Source organism: Macaca thibetana, chromosome 1 (assembly GCF_024542745.1).
Source record: "Macaca thibetana thibetana isolate TM-01 chromosome 1, ASM2454274v1, whole genome shotgun sequence".
Classification (NCBI taxonomy): Eukaryota; Metazoa; Chordata; class Mammalia; order Primates; family Cercopithecidae; genus Macaca; species Macaca thibetana.
Genome location: NC_065578.1, coordinates 209,027,984 through 209,047,326, shown reverse-complemented (window position 1 = coordinate 209,047,326; position 19,343 = coordinate 209,027,984). Strand labels below are relative to the sequence as shown.

The 19,343-nt window shown below is 38.0% G+C and overlaps 1 protein-coding gene across 8 annotated transcripts in view; it reads right to left on the bottom strand.

Annotated features, from left to right (window-relative positions):
• RYR2 (ryanodine receptor 2) overlaps positions 1 to 19,343 on the bottom strand; it is a 795,071-nt gene that overhangs the window by 235,369 nt on the left and 540,359 nt on the right. For 4 of the 8 annotated variants that reach the window (XM_050770606.1, XM_050770614.1, XM_050770624.1 and 1 more), the window contains exons 30-35: positions 9,906 to 10,114; positions 8,932 to 9,284; positions 8,193 to 8,307; positions 6,388 to 6,548; positions 5,896 to 5,925; positions 4,369 to 4,528 (exon numbers count right to left, since the gene is read on the bottom strand). In XM_050770606.1, the coding sequence (XP_050626563.1) occupies positions 4,369 to 4,528; positions 5,896 to 5,925; positions 6,388 to 6,548; positions 8,193 to 8,307; positions 8,932 to 9,284; positions 9,906 to 10,114 (1,028 nt within the window). The remainder of the gene's footprint in view (positions 1 to 4,368; positions 4,529 to 5,895; positions 5,926 to 6,387; positions 6,549 to 8,192; positions 8,308 to 8,931; positions 9,285 to 9,905; positions 10,115 to 19,343) is intronic. The other 4 variants (XM_050770659.1, XM_050770669.1, XM_050770642.1 and 1 more) reach the window with 1 other exon arrangement.

The following is a 19,343-nucleotide window of genomic DNA, read 5'->3' as shown; positions in this document are numbered from 1 at the left end:
TCTGTACTCTTAAATGTATTTCACAAATGTTTTACAGATTTCAGTGTAGAGTTCTTACATCTCCTTTGTTAAACGTGTTCCTAGATAACTGATTTTTTTGTTTTTGTTTTTGTTTTTTGAGATGGAGTCTCGCTCTGTCACCCAGGCTGGAGCTCATCTCACCGCAGCCTCTGACTCCCAGGTTCAAGTGATTCTTCTGCCTCAGCCTCCCCAGTAGCTGGGATTACAGGTGCCTGCCACCATGCCCAGCTAATTTTTTGTATTTTTAGTAGAGACGGGGTTTCACCATTTTGGCCAGGCTGGTCTAGAACTCCTGACCTCAGATGATCCACCCACCTCGGCCTCCCAAAATGCTGGGATTACAGGCGTGAGTCACTGCACCCAGCCGATAACTGATTTTTAAAGCTATTGTAAATGAGATTGTATCTTGATTTTTTTTCTCAGAGCATTCACTACTAGTGTAAAGAAATACTGATTTTTGTAGGCTGATTTTGCATCCTGCAAATTTACTGAATGTATTAGTTTTAACAGTTTTTTAGTAAACTTTTAAAGCTATTTTTATATATAAGATCATGTCATTTACACACTGAGACAATTTGATGACTTTTTTTTCCAATCTGGATGCCTTTTATTTCTCTTTCTTGCTGAATTCTCCAACTAGGACTTCTAGTAATATGTTGAACAGAAGTGGTGAAAGTGGGCATCTTTGTCTTGTTCCAGACCCTAGAAAAAAAGCTTTCAACTTTTCCCCCATTTAGTCCTAGGCTTTTCTTTGATGGATACTTTTCATTACTGATACAATTTCTTCACTCACTATTAATCTGCTCAGATTTTCTATTTCTTTGTAAGTTAGTCTTGGTAGGTTGTATACATCTAGGAATTTATCCATTTCTTCTGGGTTATCCAATTTGTTAGCATATGATTTTTCATAATATTTTCTCATTACCCTTCATATTTCTGTGGTACAGGTTGTAACGTCTTCTTTTCAATGCTGATTTTATTTATTTGAGTCATCTCTTTCTTTCTTCGTCTAAAGGTTTATTGATTTTGTCTTTTCAAAAAACCAACTCTTCGTATCATTGATCGATCTTTTGTATTGTTTAGTCTCTGTTTCATTATTGTTCCGATTTTTATTATTTATTTACTTCTATTAATTTGAGGTTTAGTTTGTTCTTGTATTTGTGGTTTTTGGAGGTGCAATATTAGGTGGTTTATTTTTTACTTTTTAAATGTAGGCATTTAATACTGTAAACTTCCCTCTTAGAACTGCTTCTTCTGTATCCCATAACTTTCGGTATGTTGTGTTTCCATTTTTGTTTGTCTCAAGAAAATTTTAAATTTCTTTTTTAATTTCTTCATTTGCCCACTGGTTATTCAGGGGCATGTTGTTTAATGTCTATGTATTTGTAAAGTTTCCTCAGTTCCTCTCATTATTTATTTCTAGTTTTACACTACTGTGATCAGAAAACATATACAATATCATCTTAAATTTTTAAAGATTTGTTTTGTGGCCTAACATATGATCTATTCTGGAGAAAATCCCATGAGCAATTGAGAATAATGTGTATTCTTCAGCTATACAACTGTTGCCTAGAATGTTCTGTAAATGTCTAGTATGTCCCCTTGGTCTAGAGTGCAGTTTAAATCTGCTGCTTCCCTGCTGAATTTCTGTCTGGATCATCTGCTGCTGCTGAAATTGGGGTGTTGAACTCCCCTACTATTATTGTGTTGAAGCCTCTCTCTCCCTTTAGATAAAACATACTTCATATATTTTGATGCTCCAGTGTTGAATGCATATAAATTCACAATTGTTATATCCTCTTAATTGATCCTTTGTTTTTATTAAATAATGACCTTCTTTGTCTCTTTTTTACTTTTTTTGAATTAAGTCTATTTTATCTAATATAAGTGTGGCTACTTCTGCTCACTCTCGGTTTCCATTTGCATTGAATATCTTTTTCCATCCCTTCACTTTAGGGCTATGTCTGTCCTTACAGGTGAAGTGAATCTCTCGTGGGCAGCATAGAGCTGAGTCTTGCTTTTTATCCATGCAGCCACTCTATATATTCTAATCAGGCAATTGAATCCATTCACATTCAAGGTTATTACTGATAGGTAAGGAATTATTCCTGATATTTTGTTCATGTTTTCTAGATCCTTCGTTTCTTTCTTTCTCTCCTGCTTACCTTTGTGGTTTGGTAGCTTTTTGTGGTGCTATGCTTTGATATCTTTCCCTTTCTCATTAGTGTGACTGCTGCAAATTTTTCTTTGTGGTTACTATGAAACTAAGATAAACAATATTGTAATTATAATAGACTATCTTAAGCTGGTAACTTCGGTCACATAAAAACACTCTGGACTGGCTGGGCACAGTGGCTCATGCCCGTAATCCCAGCACTTTGGGAGGCCAAGGTGGGCAGATCACGAGGTCGGGAGATCGAGACCATCCTGGCCAACATCATGAAACCCCATCTCTACTAAAAATACAAAAATTACCTGGGTGTGGTGGTGCATGTCTGTAATCCCAGCTATTTGGGAGGCTGAGGCATGAGAATTGCTTGAACCCAGGAGGCAGAGGTTGCAGTGAGCTGAGATCGCGCATTGCACTCCAGCCGGGTGACGGAGCAAGACTCTGTCTCAAAAAAAAAAAAAAAAAATACTCTGGACTTTTACCCTCCCCTCACAACTTATACTTCTGTTGACTTAATTTACATCTCTCTATATTGTGTGTTCCCTAACAACCACTTGTAGCTGCAGTTACTTTTGACAATTTTGACTTTTAACCCTCATACTAGGGTACTAGAGGTTTGAAAGATTTGGCATAGCACCGTTTCAGTACTGCAGTATTCTGAGTGTGATTTAAAATTTACCTCTACGAATGGGTTTTATATTTGTACATGTTTTCATGTTAGTAATTACCATCCTTTTGCCTCCAGCTATAACACTGCCTTAGGCATTTCTTCTAAGGCAGGTCCAGAGGTGGTGAATTCATTCCGCTTTTGCTTATCTGTGGAGTACTCTATTTTTCTTCATTTCTGAAAGATAGCTTTGCTAGACATAGTATTCTTGGCAGACAGTTGTTCTTTCAGCACATTGAATATACCATCTCATTTCCCTAGCCTTCAAGGTTTCTGCTGAGAAACTTGCTGATAGTCAAATGGAAATCCAAGTATATACGACTTGGTGCTATTCTCTCACTGCTCTTAGAATTCTCTCTTTTTCTTTGATATTTGACAGTTTGCTTATAATGTGCCTTGGAAAGGACCTTTCTGGGTTGATTCTCTTGGGATCCTTTGAGCTTTCTGGATCTGGATGTTCATATCTTTCCAAAGACGTGGAAAGTTATTAGTCATTATTTTGTTAAATGTTTTCTGTGCCTTTCTCCGTTGCTCAGTGGCATCCCATAAGTTCTGCAGGCTTTCTTCCTTCTTTCTTACTTCTTTTTCTCCTTTCTCCGTTGCTCAGTGGCATCCCATAAGTTCTGCAGGCTTTCTTCCTTCTTTCTTACTTCTTTTTCTCCCTCTGGATGGGTTATTTCAAAAGACCTGTCTTTGAGTTCACAAAATCTTTTTTATGCTTGATCTAGTCTGTTGCTGAAACCCTCAGTTGTGTATTTTATTTCATTTATTGAATTCTTGAGTTACAAGATTTCTGTTTAGTTCTTTTCTACTATATGCATTTCTTTGTTAAATTTCTCATTCAGATCATGAATTGGTTTCCTGATCTTGTTGAAGTATCTGCATTTTATTGTATCTCACTGAGTTCTCTTACAATCATTATTTTGAATTTCTTTTCAGGCATTTTGTAAATTTATTTTGGCGTCGGGCATCTGTTACTAGAGAATTATTGTGTTCCTTTGAAGGAGTCGTGTTTTCTTCCATTCACATGTTTTTCATGTTCCTTTGATATCTGCTCATCTGGTAAAACAGTAGCCTCTTCCAATTTTATGAAGTAGCTTTTGTAGGAAAATAGTTTTTCCTGTAGATGGGTTCTAGGGTATCGGTTGGGTAGAATACACTGGTTTTGGTTCTGGGTGGATGCAGTAATGTAGTATCTGTGCAGATTTTTCAGATGTAATTTATGTCAGCAGCATCGGCAAGTACCTCAGTGGCCTAGCTACAGGCATTTGTGGTGATTGTGCAGCTTTGTTGGGGTAAGGCCACCAAGGTGGTTCTCAGGTCACAGGAGTGCAGTGGCTGGGACAGCTATGGGGAGGGCTTGCTGGGGGCAGGTCTGCTTGGCTGGCTTTCAAACCAGGGGCACATGTACATGTGTCTATTTTACTTTTTGATCTTACAAACTGTGTTTCCTTTAATGGGGAAAAAAGTCTTCCTCCCTAGAAGCCTGATATCATCACTGACCACGTACCTGATAGTATGTGCTCAGTTCCTTGCCATTGGCAATGAACGTGAGCAGCCCGCTGGCAGCATCCACCACACAGCCGATCTCCAGTCCATTATTGTTGCGTCCTTGCCCGGGGCTCATGCTCTCACCCGCACATACCATATAGCAGTTGCTGCGTTTGATGCTGAATTTCAAAAGAACATTTTTATCTTTGTACAACCACAGATAAAAGAGAAAGCAGGTATATCTTGCAAACTAACTAAATTATGCTGCGCAAGCAACAAGCTCATGCTGTAATGGGAGAGGTGCACAATGGGCCCGATTCTGTGATTTTGAGCAAAACTCCATTGACTGCAGTGGACGTTCTGAATCAGGTCTTATACATCTCTACATTTCACACCTAATGAAGACAGGTCAACAAGTTGGAACCAAGTAAGAACTGACCTGCACCTTCTCTCCAAAAACTCAAACCAAACTAGACCTTTTTTCTGGGTTCAAAAAAGTTTAACTATTTAAAAATCATCCATATTTGTAATTTTCATCTCATGGATTTTTTTTTTTTTTAGTTTTTTTTTTTTTAGTTGGTTTTTTTTTTTTTTTTTTACAACTTGTTCTGAAATGGGAAGCATTTGTTTCCAAACACTGTCAAAGTCCTCAGGCAAATTCCACATAAGCCTTCAGTGACTTGATATATTTAAAATTTGGCTAAAATTTTGCCCCTTTCTGGACAATTCCCAGTGATCTGAGAGACAGACTTAACTAGAATATGCAAACAAACAAACAAACAAACAAAACCCAGTGATGTTAACCACAAATGCCACCTGATTTTCTCCTTCCCTAAAACTTTTACTAGAGATGGTAACAGAGTTGAGTATTTGAGCCTCATCAGCATTCTCTTTCTCTGCCACTATACAGTAAACATATTAACAAAACTAGCAAAAAAGGCTAAAGGCAGGCAAGCAGAAGGAAAAGAACAAAAAGGCTGGGATAAATCAGTTTTTGAGTAATCAAATGTAGGCTGCATTTCTTCACACTATGTACGTAAAATCCAATGACCCTTCCCTATCTTCCATTTCCTCCAACAAAATCATCTTTCAGTTATCCCATCCCTATATTGAGTTCGTTAGTTATACTGCTGCCATCCCTGCAAATTAAGTGTGGCCCCCAAAGAATATTCCTGGAGACACGTGGTTTTTTTGTCCCATACTTATGTAAAGAGCTCTTCATTAGAGATTTTGGCTGGGCCCCCATTGCAAATGCTAAGTCCATTATGCTTCATATGTTACAACCCGAGGGCAGGAAAGTGAGTTTCCCAAAAAATGATGGTGCAAGTATAGAAAAAAAGCAACGTTATAAAGGACTCTTTCTGAGACCTGTCACAGCAGATCAGAGAGGATGCATGGGCACAAAAAGTAGAAGCCAATGGTCAGATCTTCTCTTGTCTTATTCTGCAAGGAAGATAGCCTTCTTCACTTTTTTGAAGGTTTGGTTTGAGTTTGGTTTGTTTTACAAATGAAAAAAAAGATGGCACAGAAAGTGTAACTGACTTACCCAAAGCCACACAGCGAGTCAATGGCAAAGCTGAGGAAAGAACCCACTTCTCCTCAGTCTGAGTTCAAATGCGTCCACCTGGTCTAAACTACCAGCCCACATTGTCTTCATAGTTTTCTCCCCACCACGTAGCCAGTTCCCAAAATATAGATCAAGTCATTGGTTAAAAGCCTCACATTCACCCATCTCTCATCTCTAAAACAAAGGCTAAGTATTGGTAACCCAAGCTGTCAGTCATGTTACCTGAAGGAATATATGATCATTACCCCAAAAGACTGCACTGGTCTTACTGTACAATGCTTGCACGTTTAATACATTTAGATTCCTTACTGGTTTGTATGAGTAACAAAAACGACATTGACATTAATGGCTTGATTATATTGTTCCTAAAAATAGAAATACCTTGGTCACAAAATACAAGGAAAAGGAACAGCTAGGTTCAGCAATATGTTTTTCACATGTCATTCTTGTAAAAAATTGAGGAACACCAACCTTTCATGCACTTTTCCTTTTTCATCTCCTAGAGTAACTGTTACTGTGCGAACTCTGTCCAAGTCAAAGCCTGTGTCATACTGATGGAAATCCGATGTAATCCAGCCCACCCAGACATTAGCAGGTTCTTGTCCAGGGAAGATTCTCACTGAGTAATAGTACTGTGAAGATAGCAAAACCAAATATTGGCAAAATAAAACTAAACAAAACAAAACTTGGATTTGCAATCCTAACTATGTCTAACTCTGTGACTGACTTAAGAATTCACTTCTTGGTTTAAAACCGTTTGGGTGAATGAAAATACTGAAGGCACAAAGGACTAACACTACAAACTAAGAGATGTCTTTTATCAAAGATCCTGAATTAAATCAGAAATAACAGGAAAGAGAGAAAAGACATGATCTGAGCAAACGTGCTAAATGATTTAAGTCTTTTTATGCTGGTGAGCATGTGTGTGTGTGTGCTACATGTGTGTAATATATACACATACATATATACATGTACATATATATACAGTATATGTATGTAATAAAATCATGAATCCATTAAGCATAGGGAAGCTTCAAATTCTTCAAGCTTATACATGTATACAAATCTATGCTCACTTTTTTTTTTTTTTTTTTTTTGAGATAGACTCTCACTCCGTCACCCAGGCTGGGGTGTAGTGGTGTGATCTCAGCTCACGGAAGCCTCTGCCTCCCGGGTGCAAGAGAGTCTCCTGCCTCAGTCTCCCAAGTAGCCGGGACTACAGGTGTGCACAACCACACCCAGTTAATCTTTATATTTTAAGTAAAGTCAGGGTTTCACCATGTTAGCCAGGCTGTTCTCGAACTCCTCACCTCAGGTGATCCACCTGCCTTGGCCTCCCAAAGTGCTGGGATTACAGGCATGAGTCAGTGCACCTGGCCAATGTTTGGGTTTTTATACTTGTCACCCACCTTTTTGCACATTCTTGGCCTTTCCTTTCTCTGACATATAACATTTTGACACTTTAAATTCACTGGTTTTTTTTTTTGAGACGGAGTCTCACTCTGTCGCCCAGGCTGCAGTGCAGTGACACCGTGTCGGCTCACTGCAACCTCCATCTCCTGGGATCAAGCAATTCTCCTGCCTCAGCCTCCCTAGTAGCTGGGATTACAGGTGCCCACCACCACACTCTCCTAATTTGTATATTTTTAATAGAGACAGGGTTTCACCATGCTGGCCAGGCTGGTCTCGAACGCCTGACCTCAGGTGATCCATCCACCTCAGCCTCCCAAAGTACTGGGATTACAGGCTTGAGCCACTGTGCCCAGCCTAAACTCATTTTGAAATAGTTCAGAACATGTGAACATCAAACTAAAATATGGGAGCACTCTACAATGAACACAACTAAATATTTTTTCAATGTAGCATTTTAGGAGAAGTAGCCTTGAGAATTTAAAATGGAAGAGTGCAAAAGCTTGACCTCTCACAAATTATGATAATTGATCTTCCTTTAGACAATTCAGTAAGATGAAGAAAGTAGTTGAAAAATTCAAGGGCAACTTAAAATTTTGTCAAGAAACAGAATAGCAAAATTAAGATTATGCATGCCATTAAAAATATTTTTCCTAAAATAGCTCTTTTATTGCATAGTATCTATCATAATACATAAACTTTTTTCAAACTTTCAGTCCCCAAAATATATCCCAAAATAGAAACAGACATTTAAAAAATAATATTACTAAGTATGATGAATCAGTATGTGTTATTTGAGATGTAAAGCATAATGAGTGACAATGAGTGACAAATAGAAATAAATGACAAAAGCTGCAACCTCATACCGTGGACGTTTGCATCAAGAAATCATAATCATCCCGATCATCAGCAAGGACATCTTCGGTGAGTCTTGCAGAATGGCTCGTGCTGTAATCTGGCTTTGTTCTTCTAAGCAAAAATCTGAAATATTTTAGAGGACTAACAATAAGCAACATTAAAATGTTCTGTCTACTTCAAATATGAGCATAGAATCAATTGAGTTGCCTTAAACCTGGGCGATTTTGCTCCCTGGGGGACATCTGGGAATATCTGGAGATATATGTTTTTGGTTCTCACAGTGTGGGGGATGGAGTGCTACTGGCATCTAGTGGGTGGAGGTCAGGATGCTGCTCAGCATCCTTCAGTGCCCAAGGTGTTTCCTCAACAAAGAATTGTCTGGCCTAAACTGTCGATAGTGCTGAGACTGAGAAAATCTGATTTAGTATAAGAAAGGATGTTAAAATAACTTGCCGCCTTTATCATAAAAAAATACTATTTGGAGAAAATACTCTGCAAGTTTCAGGCAAGAATGTAAACATAGACATCTTAAAAAATAACTATTGAGATAGATAGCATCTACGCTAACAAATTAGATGACTAACAGGTTGCTTAATTTTTCCTTATAGAATCCTTTGCACAAAGAGGAGGGGGAGGGGGAGGAGGAGGAGGGGGAGGAAAAACCTTACACTAGGAGACCCTTTACTCTGGACTGTAACCCTCCTCACTTAACTACAAACTTAAAATCACAGTGTATAAAATAGTAACCTTTGTTTCAGACGAGAGGGCTTTTCCTGGGCATAATCTTTGTGGTTATTAAACTCTGGCTTGGTAGCTTCTTTGTCTTTGTCAACACGATCGGGCACTAGATGGCCATGAGCTGTCTTCATCAGAACCTCAAAGTCAGAATCAGCATCATAATCTTCCAAATCATTCTTGGGCCCAAAAAGGCCAGCCCCAGGGAGCCCTCCAGCCACAGTCTTGGAGAAGACCTCCGCGCACTCGATCGGCATGCTCAGGCGATAGAACATGATATCAGTGTGGCTGTTCTGAGAACCAAAAGACTTCTGAGTGACCTTTAAACATGGGGAACTGTCTATGGTGCCGTCTATTCTGGTCACCTAGCAAATGAAGAAGCAATAGGTCATATTCCAATCACCGTTGTCGATTTCCTGATTCTAAAGATGCCTGAGGCACATCACGTTTTCAGAATCCCAAATCAGTCCACGCATGGCATCATTTTGTAAGAGACAATTAAACAGATTACTGTGCTATGGATATAGTCATAGAGTTCTGCTTCTGTCTCTAAAGACGGTTTCGGAAATTTATCTTATAATTCTATATATTCAGATTCGGCCTGACATTGCCCACACATAAAAAGGAAAGTATTTTTCCTCATTCTAATAAGCTTCTTGTAACGTAGCTTATTAGAATGGATGTGGCTCCCTTTGCCTTGATCTGTCTTCTAACTAAAGACCTTGATGCGTACAAACCCCACACACAGTCTGAGCTACAGACTTCTTCACACATAGCTCAAGGGAAAAAAAGAATTGAAAGCAAAAATTTAAGTTTCCCATCCACTGACAGCTGGTATAAAGTGCCATCTTTGCTTAGATTCCACTTCTGTGTAAGGTCATCATTTTAAGTAAGTCACAATAATTGTCTAAGCAGAAGTTCCTATGTATAAAGATATTCTTTTCCTGCTTTTTAGAAACGACCTGATTTTGAAAGAAAAAGCAAACCTCTATATGTTCATGGTTTGATGGAACTTGGAGAAACTGAGGAAGCCTCTTGCTCAGCCACATAGTAATATCCCTGTTTGTATTAACGGCAAATGGTTCATAGCCCTCTTGTAAGCCACAGATGGTGAAGTATTTCAAGGTGCTGACATCCTTTCCAAAGTTCATCCTGCCCACTTGAGCCACTCCAAGGCTACACACAGGTATGAATCCTGGGAAGAAAAAAAAAATTAAAAGTTTTAGTACCATTACTATATGATCCTGTTAGTATGGAATTATCACACATACTGTTCCAGGACTGAACTTTGAGAGAGCTGTCACCCTAGGGTGAAAAAAGTAGTGTAATAAAGGGAACAATGACATTAAATATTACCTGTAAGGGTGAGAAAACCAGGATTTGATCTTGACATTATAATTTACTAGCTGTGGGCCCTAGATAAATCCCTTCTCTCATCTCAGACTTAATTCTGTAAGACAAAGTAACTGCTCTGCAGCCCCTGGTCCTCCGGGGATTCTAGAGATCCCTGCCCTGCAGTCTCCTCGCTGAGCAGTGCATGCACTCTCTCATACAGGGAAAGTGAGAAGAAACTAAGTACCAGGGATGTGGTTCATTGGCCTTGCTCTTCCTTCTGGCTAAAGAGCTTGATACGTACTAACACCAGACACAGTCTGAGCTATAGATTTCCTCATACATAGCTCAAGAAAAAAAAAAATTGGAGGAAAAAATTTTAAAGTTTTCCATCTACTGATAGTTGCTTTTGATCTTTGAAGAAAATTTTGGCTTTTTTTTTCCTGGAATAAACTGGATCTAAGCATGGGGGAAAAATACATGTTTAATGTATGAAGCATGTATTTATGCATGAGATATATTTATAATGCATAAATTATATATATAATCTTTTATTTAGATGTAATAGCAATGAGCAATAGAGCAAAAACCAATAAAATATTTCTTTTTTTAAATTATGCTTTATGTTCTAGGGTACATGTGCACAATGTGCAGGTTACATATGTATACATGTGCCATGTTGGTGTGCTGCACCCATTAACTACTCATTTACATTAGGTATATCTCCTAATGCTATCCCTCACCCCTCCCCCACCCCACAACCAGCCCCAGTGTGTGATGTTCCCCTTACTATGTCCAAGTGATCTCATTGTTCAATTCCCACCTATGAGTGAGAACGTGCGGTGTTTGGTTTTCTGTCCTTGCGATAGTTTGCTGAGAATGATGGTTTCCAGCTGCATCCATGTCCCTACAAAGGACACGAACTCATCCTTTTCTATGGCTGCATAGTATTCCATGGTATATATGTGCCACATTTTCTTAATTCAATATGTCACTGATGGACATCTGGGTTGGTTCCAAGTCTTTGCTATTGTGAATAGTGCTGCAATAAACATACGTGTGCATGTGTCTTTACAGCAGCATGATTTATAATCTGTTGGGTATATACTCAGTAATGGGATGGCTGGGTCAAATGGTATTTCTAGTCTAGATCCTTGAGGATTCACCACACCGTCTTCCACAATGGTTGAACTAGTTTACAGTCCCACCAACAGTGTAAAAGTGTTCCTATTTCTCCACATCCTCTCCAGCACCTGTTGTTTCCTGACTTTTTAATGATCAGCCATTCTAACTGGTGTGAGATGGTACCTCATTGTGGTTTTGATTTGCATTTCTCTGATGGCCAGTGATGATGAGCATTTTTTCGTGTGTCTGTTGGCTGTATGAATGTCTTCTTTTGAGAAGTGTCTATTCATATCCTTTGCCCAATTTTTGATGGGGTTTTTTCTTGTAAATTTGTTTGAGTTCTTTGTAGGTTCTGGATATTAGCCCTTTATCAGATGAGTAGATTGCAAAAAATTTCTCCCATTCTGTAGGTTGCCTGTTCACTCTGATGGTAGTTTCTTTTGCTGTGCAGAAGCTCTTTAGTGTAATTAGATCCCATTTGTCAATTTTGACTTTGTTGCCATTGCTTTTGGTGTTTTAGACATGAAGTCCTTGCCCATGCCTATGTCCTGAATGGTATTGCCTAGGTTTTCTTCTCGGGTTTTTATGGTTTTAGGTCTAACATTTAAGTCTCTAATCCATCTTGAATTAATTTTTGTATAAAGTGTAAGGAAGGGATTCAGTTTCAGCTTTCTACTTATGGCTAGCCAGTTTTCCCAGCACCATTTATTAAACAGGGAATCTTTTCCCCGTTTCTTGTTTTTGTCAGGTTTGTCCAAGATCAAATGGTTGTAGATGTGTGGTATTATTTCATAAGCTCTTCTCATGTGTGTCAGAGTTAGCAAATCTTTCCTCTATTGAACAAAAAGGGGAAACTATACTAACTTTGTTAATTGTTTTTTTGAGCTCTTTGGAATTGATTGGCAACACAATCAGTTAGAAAGGAGATGAGATTTTTTTTCACAAAAGGATGAGATGATATTCATCAGGGGTGGGTGTTTACTTTTTTATTTTATTTTATTTTATTTTGAGACAGAGTCTCACTCTGTCACCCAGGATGGAGTACAGTGCCATGATCTTGGCTCACTGCAACTTCTGTCTCCCAAGTTCAAGTGATTCTCCAGCCACAGCATCCCAAGTAGCTGAGACTACAGGTGCGTGCCACTGTGTCTGGCTAATTTTTGTATTTTTAGTAGAGACGGGGTTTCACCATGTTGGCCAGGCTGGTCTCGAACTCCTGACCTCAGGTGATTTGCCTGCTTCGGCCTTCCAAAGTGCTGGGATTACAGGTGTGGGCCATTGTGCCTGGCCTTCACTTCTTTCTATAATGTTTTACATGAATGTTCAAGTAGGCAGCACACTAAAAACGTCAGTGTTGGAATGCAGACAAATAGATCCTCTAATTTGTAGAGCATAAAAGCAATGGATCCTAAGAATAAGCCAACAATTTTGACAAGAATTGTAGTTAGCTCTGTCATTATGATTTACACACTTTTCTCTTATTGAAGTTAGTGGCAGTGCAAGCAATATATAGCCCCCAAAATAGCATAAGATGATAAAAATTACATCCAATAATTCATAATGATTTCACCAGTTTGTATGCATCAACATATAGTCAGATGAATAGCTGTATAACAGTGCCACCAACCAGGAAAAAAGAACATATCCAGCTGTGTTCGAGGAAGGGTAAATGATGAGTTTCTAGTTAAAACTAAAAAAAATTGCAGCTGTATCTGCAGCTGTGACAGCTCTTAAAGCTACATTCAAGGAAAGTTGTTTTAAATGAGTGTCCCCAAAGAAATCAAAGAAAAAGCACGGTGTAAATACAATAGTTCTCAGACAGCTTGAACTGCATTAGCAGAAATTAGTAAATCTAGCACCCATTTAACATAAACTAGGAGATACCAAGATAGAAACATCTCCTCAAATGGTAAACATCTATTTCTTTCTGATCACTTTATTTGTAGAAGGAGTTCCTAGCCTACATGGAAAGTTACTGGAGAGCTGTAAATATCTGTATAGTTGACCTTCAGGTATTTGTTTCACTAATACCTAAACTTTTCTGCATATCTGAAATACTTTCATTTAAAATACTCAGTCTAGTACTATGCACAAATATTTATGTCCTAAACTGTTCCCCATAGCTATGTTTATAATTCTAGAATACTGTTTCGATAATAAATATACTTTTTTTCATGAGATGAACATTATTCAGCCTTTGAAATTTTGGTTTTGAAAGGCCCATTAATGCATAGGAAAATACTCCAAGTAATTATTATGTAAAGAAAGAAAGATAACATATGGTTTATTTTTAGATAGGAAAACATCAGTACGGTTTTTATTTAAAAGCTTCAGAATAGTGGAATTTTGGGTACTTTTGTTCTCTATGGCTCCCAATTTAACAAATTTTCTTATATATATATATATATTTTTTATTATGAAAACAAGTAATAGCTTTCATTTAAAAAATTTTGTTTAATAAAATGGGACAAACCCACATCTTTCCCATAAAGAAATTTGTAAGAGTGATGTGGACATAAAATGGCCCAAACAACATATTGTTTGAGTCCTAACACTCAATGTTGGTAGGTGGTGAATTCACTAACAGAAATCCTCCTAATCAACTTAAACTAGTACAAGATTTATGTAGAGCAAGTTGGTAATATGTGTTAAGAAGCTTTCAACCATTTATTTACTTATTCAATAATTACTTACTAAGCAACTACCATGTGTCAGAAAGTAGGAGTAAAAGATGACTCACACAGATCCAGGGTAAAACATGCTCATGGTCTAATGACATAGAAAGAAAAGAAGAAGTTATACTGGCTGGGCGTGGTGACACCTGTAATCCCAGCACTTTGGGAGGCTGAGGCAGGTGGATCACTTGAGGTCAGAAGTTCAACACCAGCCTGACCAACATGGTGAAACCCTTCTCCACTAAAAATATAAAAATTAGCCGGGCGGAGTGGTGGGTGTCTATAGTCCCAGTTACTTGGGAGGCTGAGGCAGGAGAATTGCTTGAACCTGGGAGGTGGAGGTTGCAGTAAGCCTATATTGTGTCACCGCACATCAGCCTGGGTGACAGAGCAAGACTCCATCTCAAAAAAAAAAAAAAAAAAAAAAAGTTGTTATACTGAAATAGCGTACCATCCATCTAAGCAGACAGGGTTCTAGGAGCAAAGGAAGCGTGGAGAGATGGGAGTCAGGAAGGTTTTGTAGGAGAGTTAACATCTAAGAAGATGGCAGACGGATATTACCATGAAGTGACTAAAAACACAGAGTTCTAAGTCCAATAAACCAGGATTCATGTCTTAGCCCCACCACTTGTTAGCTATTTGACCTCTGGCAAGTTACTTAAATTCTCTAAGCTTTACTCCTATCTTCTGTAACACCTGCCCCTTAGGGTTATAGTTTTAAAATTAGATCTTATGTGTATAATGCTTAGCATGGATGCTCAGTGAACTAAATTTTAAATGGAAAAAAAAAAGGTAAAAAGAGAAAATAATTCCTGAGAAGAGAATGATTAACCATGATAAATACACAGGATTAAATGTGTGCAGCCATTAAAAATCATCTTTAGGGCTCAACAAAATAAACTGTAGAGAGAGATAAAATTAATATGGCAAAATAAAAATCATTGACGATCCCAGGTAAAGAATATACAGATGTTACTAAAGCATTTATTTTTGCACTTTTCTGCAGGGTAGATAGTTCTCAAAATAAAAAGTTGATTTAAAAAAAACCAAAAAAGTATGTTTAAAATGTTTTTATGCGTTTGGACAAAATTTATAATATTAAGTTTAAAGGGGGGTGATGGAAAATTATTTTTACAATATCATCTCAGTTCTTTAAGTGGGAGAGATGCATTAAATGTCCATTTTTTCTCTGTGTAGTGGGAATGTTTGTAATTTTTAATCACTTTCATTATATTCCTGTGTATTTTCCAAATATTCAAAAGCAAGATATTACTTTTAAAATAAATAATTAAATACATGCCATTTTTTCATTAGTTTATAGCAATAATACCAGTAGATGGTATTTCTACATATTGCTTTATTGTTTTGGTCTCCTTTAAAGGAATGTATTTATGCAAGTATATCCACAAGTAGAAACTAGCATATTTTTTTCTCATTTTAAGTAAAGCAGAACTTAACAGTAAAAATCAAATCATATTCTTACTTCTGAGATTATGGTTTTAATAATCTATTATAACAAAACAACCAATATTTCTAGAAACTACATTTACTTTTAAAATACGGCTTATATACAGCAGAAACAACCACGTGGCAATGGGATCAAAGAAGACAGAGTGGAGAAAAACTACAGGTACTGTTCAGCTGCCACACAGAGAAAGGGCCAGGCCTCCATCACCTCCCTTTGTTCAGTATATGGCCAAGTATCCTGCATAATGAAGAGGCTGCCAATAAATGAAATTCCCAGCACACACGGCTTCATACCAGTAGTTAATGTTTCCTGATGTTTCATCTTGGCGAACCCTTACAACCATTCAATGAGATAGGACTTGTTATTACCATTTTCCACACGAGGAAACCAAAATCTGAGTTTAAATGAGTTGCCCTCACAGCTGCTAAGTGACCAGAAAATAAATCCAAGTCTGGTGGATCCCAAGGCCCATGCTTTAATCTAGGGCTCAGCAAACTCTATAAATGACTAGAGAGAAGACATTGTAGGTTTCATGGATCATGTGGTCTCTGTGGCAACTACTCAACTCTGAGCTATAGTGCAAAAGCAGCCATAGACAGTATGGAAACAAACAAGTGTGGTGGTGTTCCAATAAAACTTTACTTAAAAAAGCAGGGCCACGGCAGTGGTTCATGCCTGTATCCATATCTGAGAGGCTGAGGCAGAAGGTTCACTTGAGCCCAGGAATTTGAGACCAGCCTGGGTAACAAGGCGAGACCCTGATTCTACAAAAAAATATTAACAAATTAGGTTGACTCTGGGCACATTGCTTAGGAGTTAGCTTTGTTCTTTAAAGAGCTATTTAAAAAAATTAAAAATTAGCTGCACATGATGGCATGTGCCTGTGGTCTCAACTACTTGGGAAGCTGAGATGGGAGGATCACCTGAGCCTAGGAGTTGAAGACTGCGATGAGCTATGATCACTCCACACTACTCCAGACTAGGTGACAGAGAGAGACCCTGTCTCAAAACAAACAAATGAACAAAAAAACAAGCAAACAAAAAAACAGGTAGTGAGCTGGATTTGGCCTTCAGGCCTGTTTGCCAACCCCTTCTCTAAGTTACTGTTCTACATTGTCTTCAGAGAGTATCAGGTGTCTCCATTCAGCAAATATTTAATGAACACCTACTATGTGCCAGGAACTGTTCTACACACCGGGAATATAGCTGTGAACAAAATCAAAAATAGCACCTGACTTTCTGGAGCACAACTTTGAGTACAAAAGACGGACAATAGGTAAATAAAAAACTAGTTACCATTGTATACCACTGTGTACATCATACAGTGTCAGAAAATCATAAATGCTATTAAGACTAAATGTTTGGCATAAATTGAACAAAACAGGTTGATAAATGACATCACTCTTAATCATCACTCCAGAGCAAAACATAACTGGGGTTCAATTCTTCATTAGCATGAAGTAGGCCGGACACACACAAGTATTTCAACACAACAAAACAGATTTCCAAAAAATCATGCCTCTCCCCCAGCACATGTAAAATATGGGTCCCACCTTCCTGTCCTTTATGTTCTTGATCTTCTATCCAGTTACCTTAATTGACACCCTGCAAATAACAGAGCCTGATGATATACAAGGGAAATTTTCATTCTGGCAGTGGATCTTAAATTAGTGCACATGAGCCCAATCAGTTACTTGGGCCTGAGCCAGACCCACCCTAACTATTTGCAAATCTGTTAAAACAGTAGCTACAACTTATGGCTAAGCTGCTTCCTCCAACAAAAGACAGATGGCTTCAGCAAATTTTAACTTTCTGTGCTGATGAGCCTCCCTGCTCCAAAGCAGAGGGGAGGGTGATGAGCATGCAAATCCAGCCAAGGAGCTGGCAGTACCAAAGATGTAGGAGCAAAATACAGGCTTGAAATCTCTGTCTGGGGCTACAATAAAAGGAAGATAAAGCAGATCACAAGTGTACCAGCTTTTCCTAAGAATAAATTATTTCAAATTTTAACATTTCTGAAACACAGTTCGGAATACATGTATTAAATATAAAACCCAAACCAAATGGCCAAAAAGCAGATAAAAATGACCAATATTATACTAACATGTAAATTCACATTTTTTGATCAGAAGAAAAGGTAACAGCTAGCTGCTTGTGACCTACTATGTGCCATATAATACATAAGCGCTTTTGCCTATATTATTTAATATTAATTCCATTTTTTCAGATGAGGAAACAACTAAGATGTTAAATCATTTGTCTACGTTTCTATAGGTAGTTAAATGGATGCTAGAATTTGAATCAAGAATGCTGAGAAGGATGATCTACAAAATGGGAGAAAGTATTTGCAAACTATGTGTCTGACAAAGGTCTAATATCTAGAATCTATAAGGAACTTAAATAACCCAACAAGTAAAAAACAACATGAACAGATACTTTTCAAAAGAAGACAGATAAGCAGCTAACAAACATGAAAAAATGTTCCCATCGCTAACCATCAGAGAAATGCAAATCAAAACCACAAAGCATCTCACACAGTCAGAATAGCTATTATTAAAAAATCAAAAAAGAACAGATGCCAATGAGGCTGTGGAGAAAAGAGAATGCTTACACACTGTTGGTAGGAATGTAAATAAGTTGAACCACTGTGGAAAGCAGTTTGGAGATTTCTCAAAGAACTTAAAACAGAACTACCATTGAACCCAGCAATCCCATTACTGGGTATATATATAAATATCCAAAAGAAAGTAGATCATTCTACCAAAAACAGAAACACGCACTCATATGTTTCATCCCAGCACAATTCAGAATAGCAAAAACATGGAATCAACTTCGGTGCTCATCAACAGTGAACTGGATAAAGAAAATGTGGTACATATACATCATGAAATACTATGCAGCTATAAAAAATGTAATCATCTCCTCTGTAGCTACACAGATGCAGCCAGAGGCCATATCGTAGCACCTAGGAACAGAAAGCCAGACACGGTGTATTCTCACTTACAAGTGAGAGCTAACACTGGGTACTCATTGACATAAAGACGGCAAAAATAGAAACTGGGGACTACTGTGGTGGGTGGACAAGGGTTGCAAAACTATTGGGTGCTATATTCAGTATTCGGGAGAAAAGATCAGTTGTACCACAAACCTCAGCATGAAGCTATATACCAAGGCAACAAACCTGAACATATATCTTCTGAATCTAAAATAAAAGTTGATTTTTTTTTTTTTTTTTTAAGAATGCTAGCCAGGCACAGTGGCTCACTCCTGCAATCCCAACATTTTGGGAGGCCGAGGTGGGCAGATCATCTGAGGTTAGGAGTTCGAGACCAGCCTGGCCAGCATGGTGAAACTCCGTCTCTACTAAAAATACAAAAAAAAAAAATTAGCTGGGCCTAGTGGTGGGCACCTGTAATCCCAGCTACTTGGGAAGCTGAAGCAGGAGAATCGTTTGAACCCAGGAGGTGGAGGTTGCAGTGAGCTGAGATCGTGCCACTGCACTCCAGCCTGGGCAACAAGAGCAAGACTCTGTCTCAAAAAATAAAATAAAATAAAATAAAATAAAATAAAGTTCTGAGATGGCAGGTAAAACAAAAACAAACAGAAAATCACTTGCCTTCAATTTCTGGAATGTTAGAATTGAAGTAGACAAGAAGAGATCATCTCTAATTTGTGCTTTTATTTTAAGGAAATGAACACAGGCTCTTTGCCCAAGGCCACACAAGAATCATTTCAGAATTGGGTTGTACTTGGATTCCTCTACTACAGAAGTTGGCCTCACAGTCCTGATTTCTTCCTTCCTCTGACAAGCATTAATTTTTAAT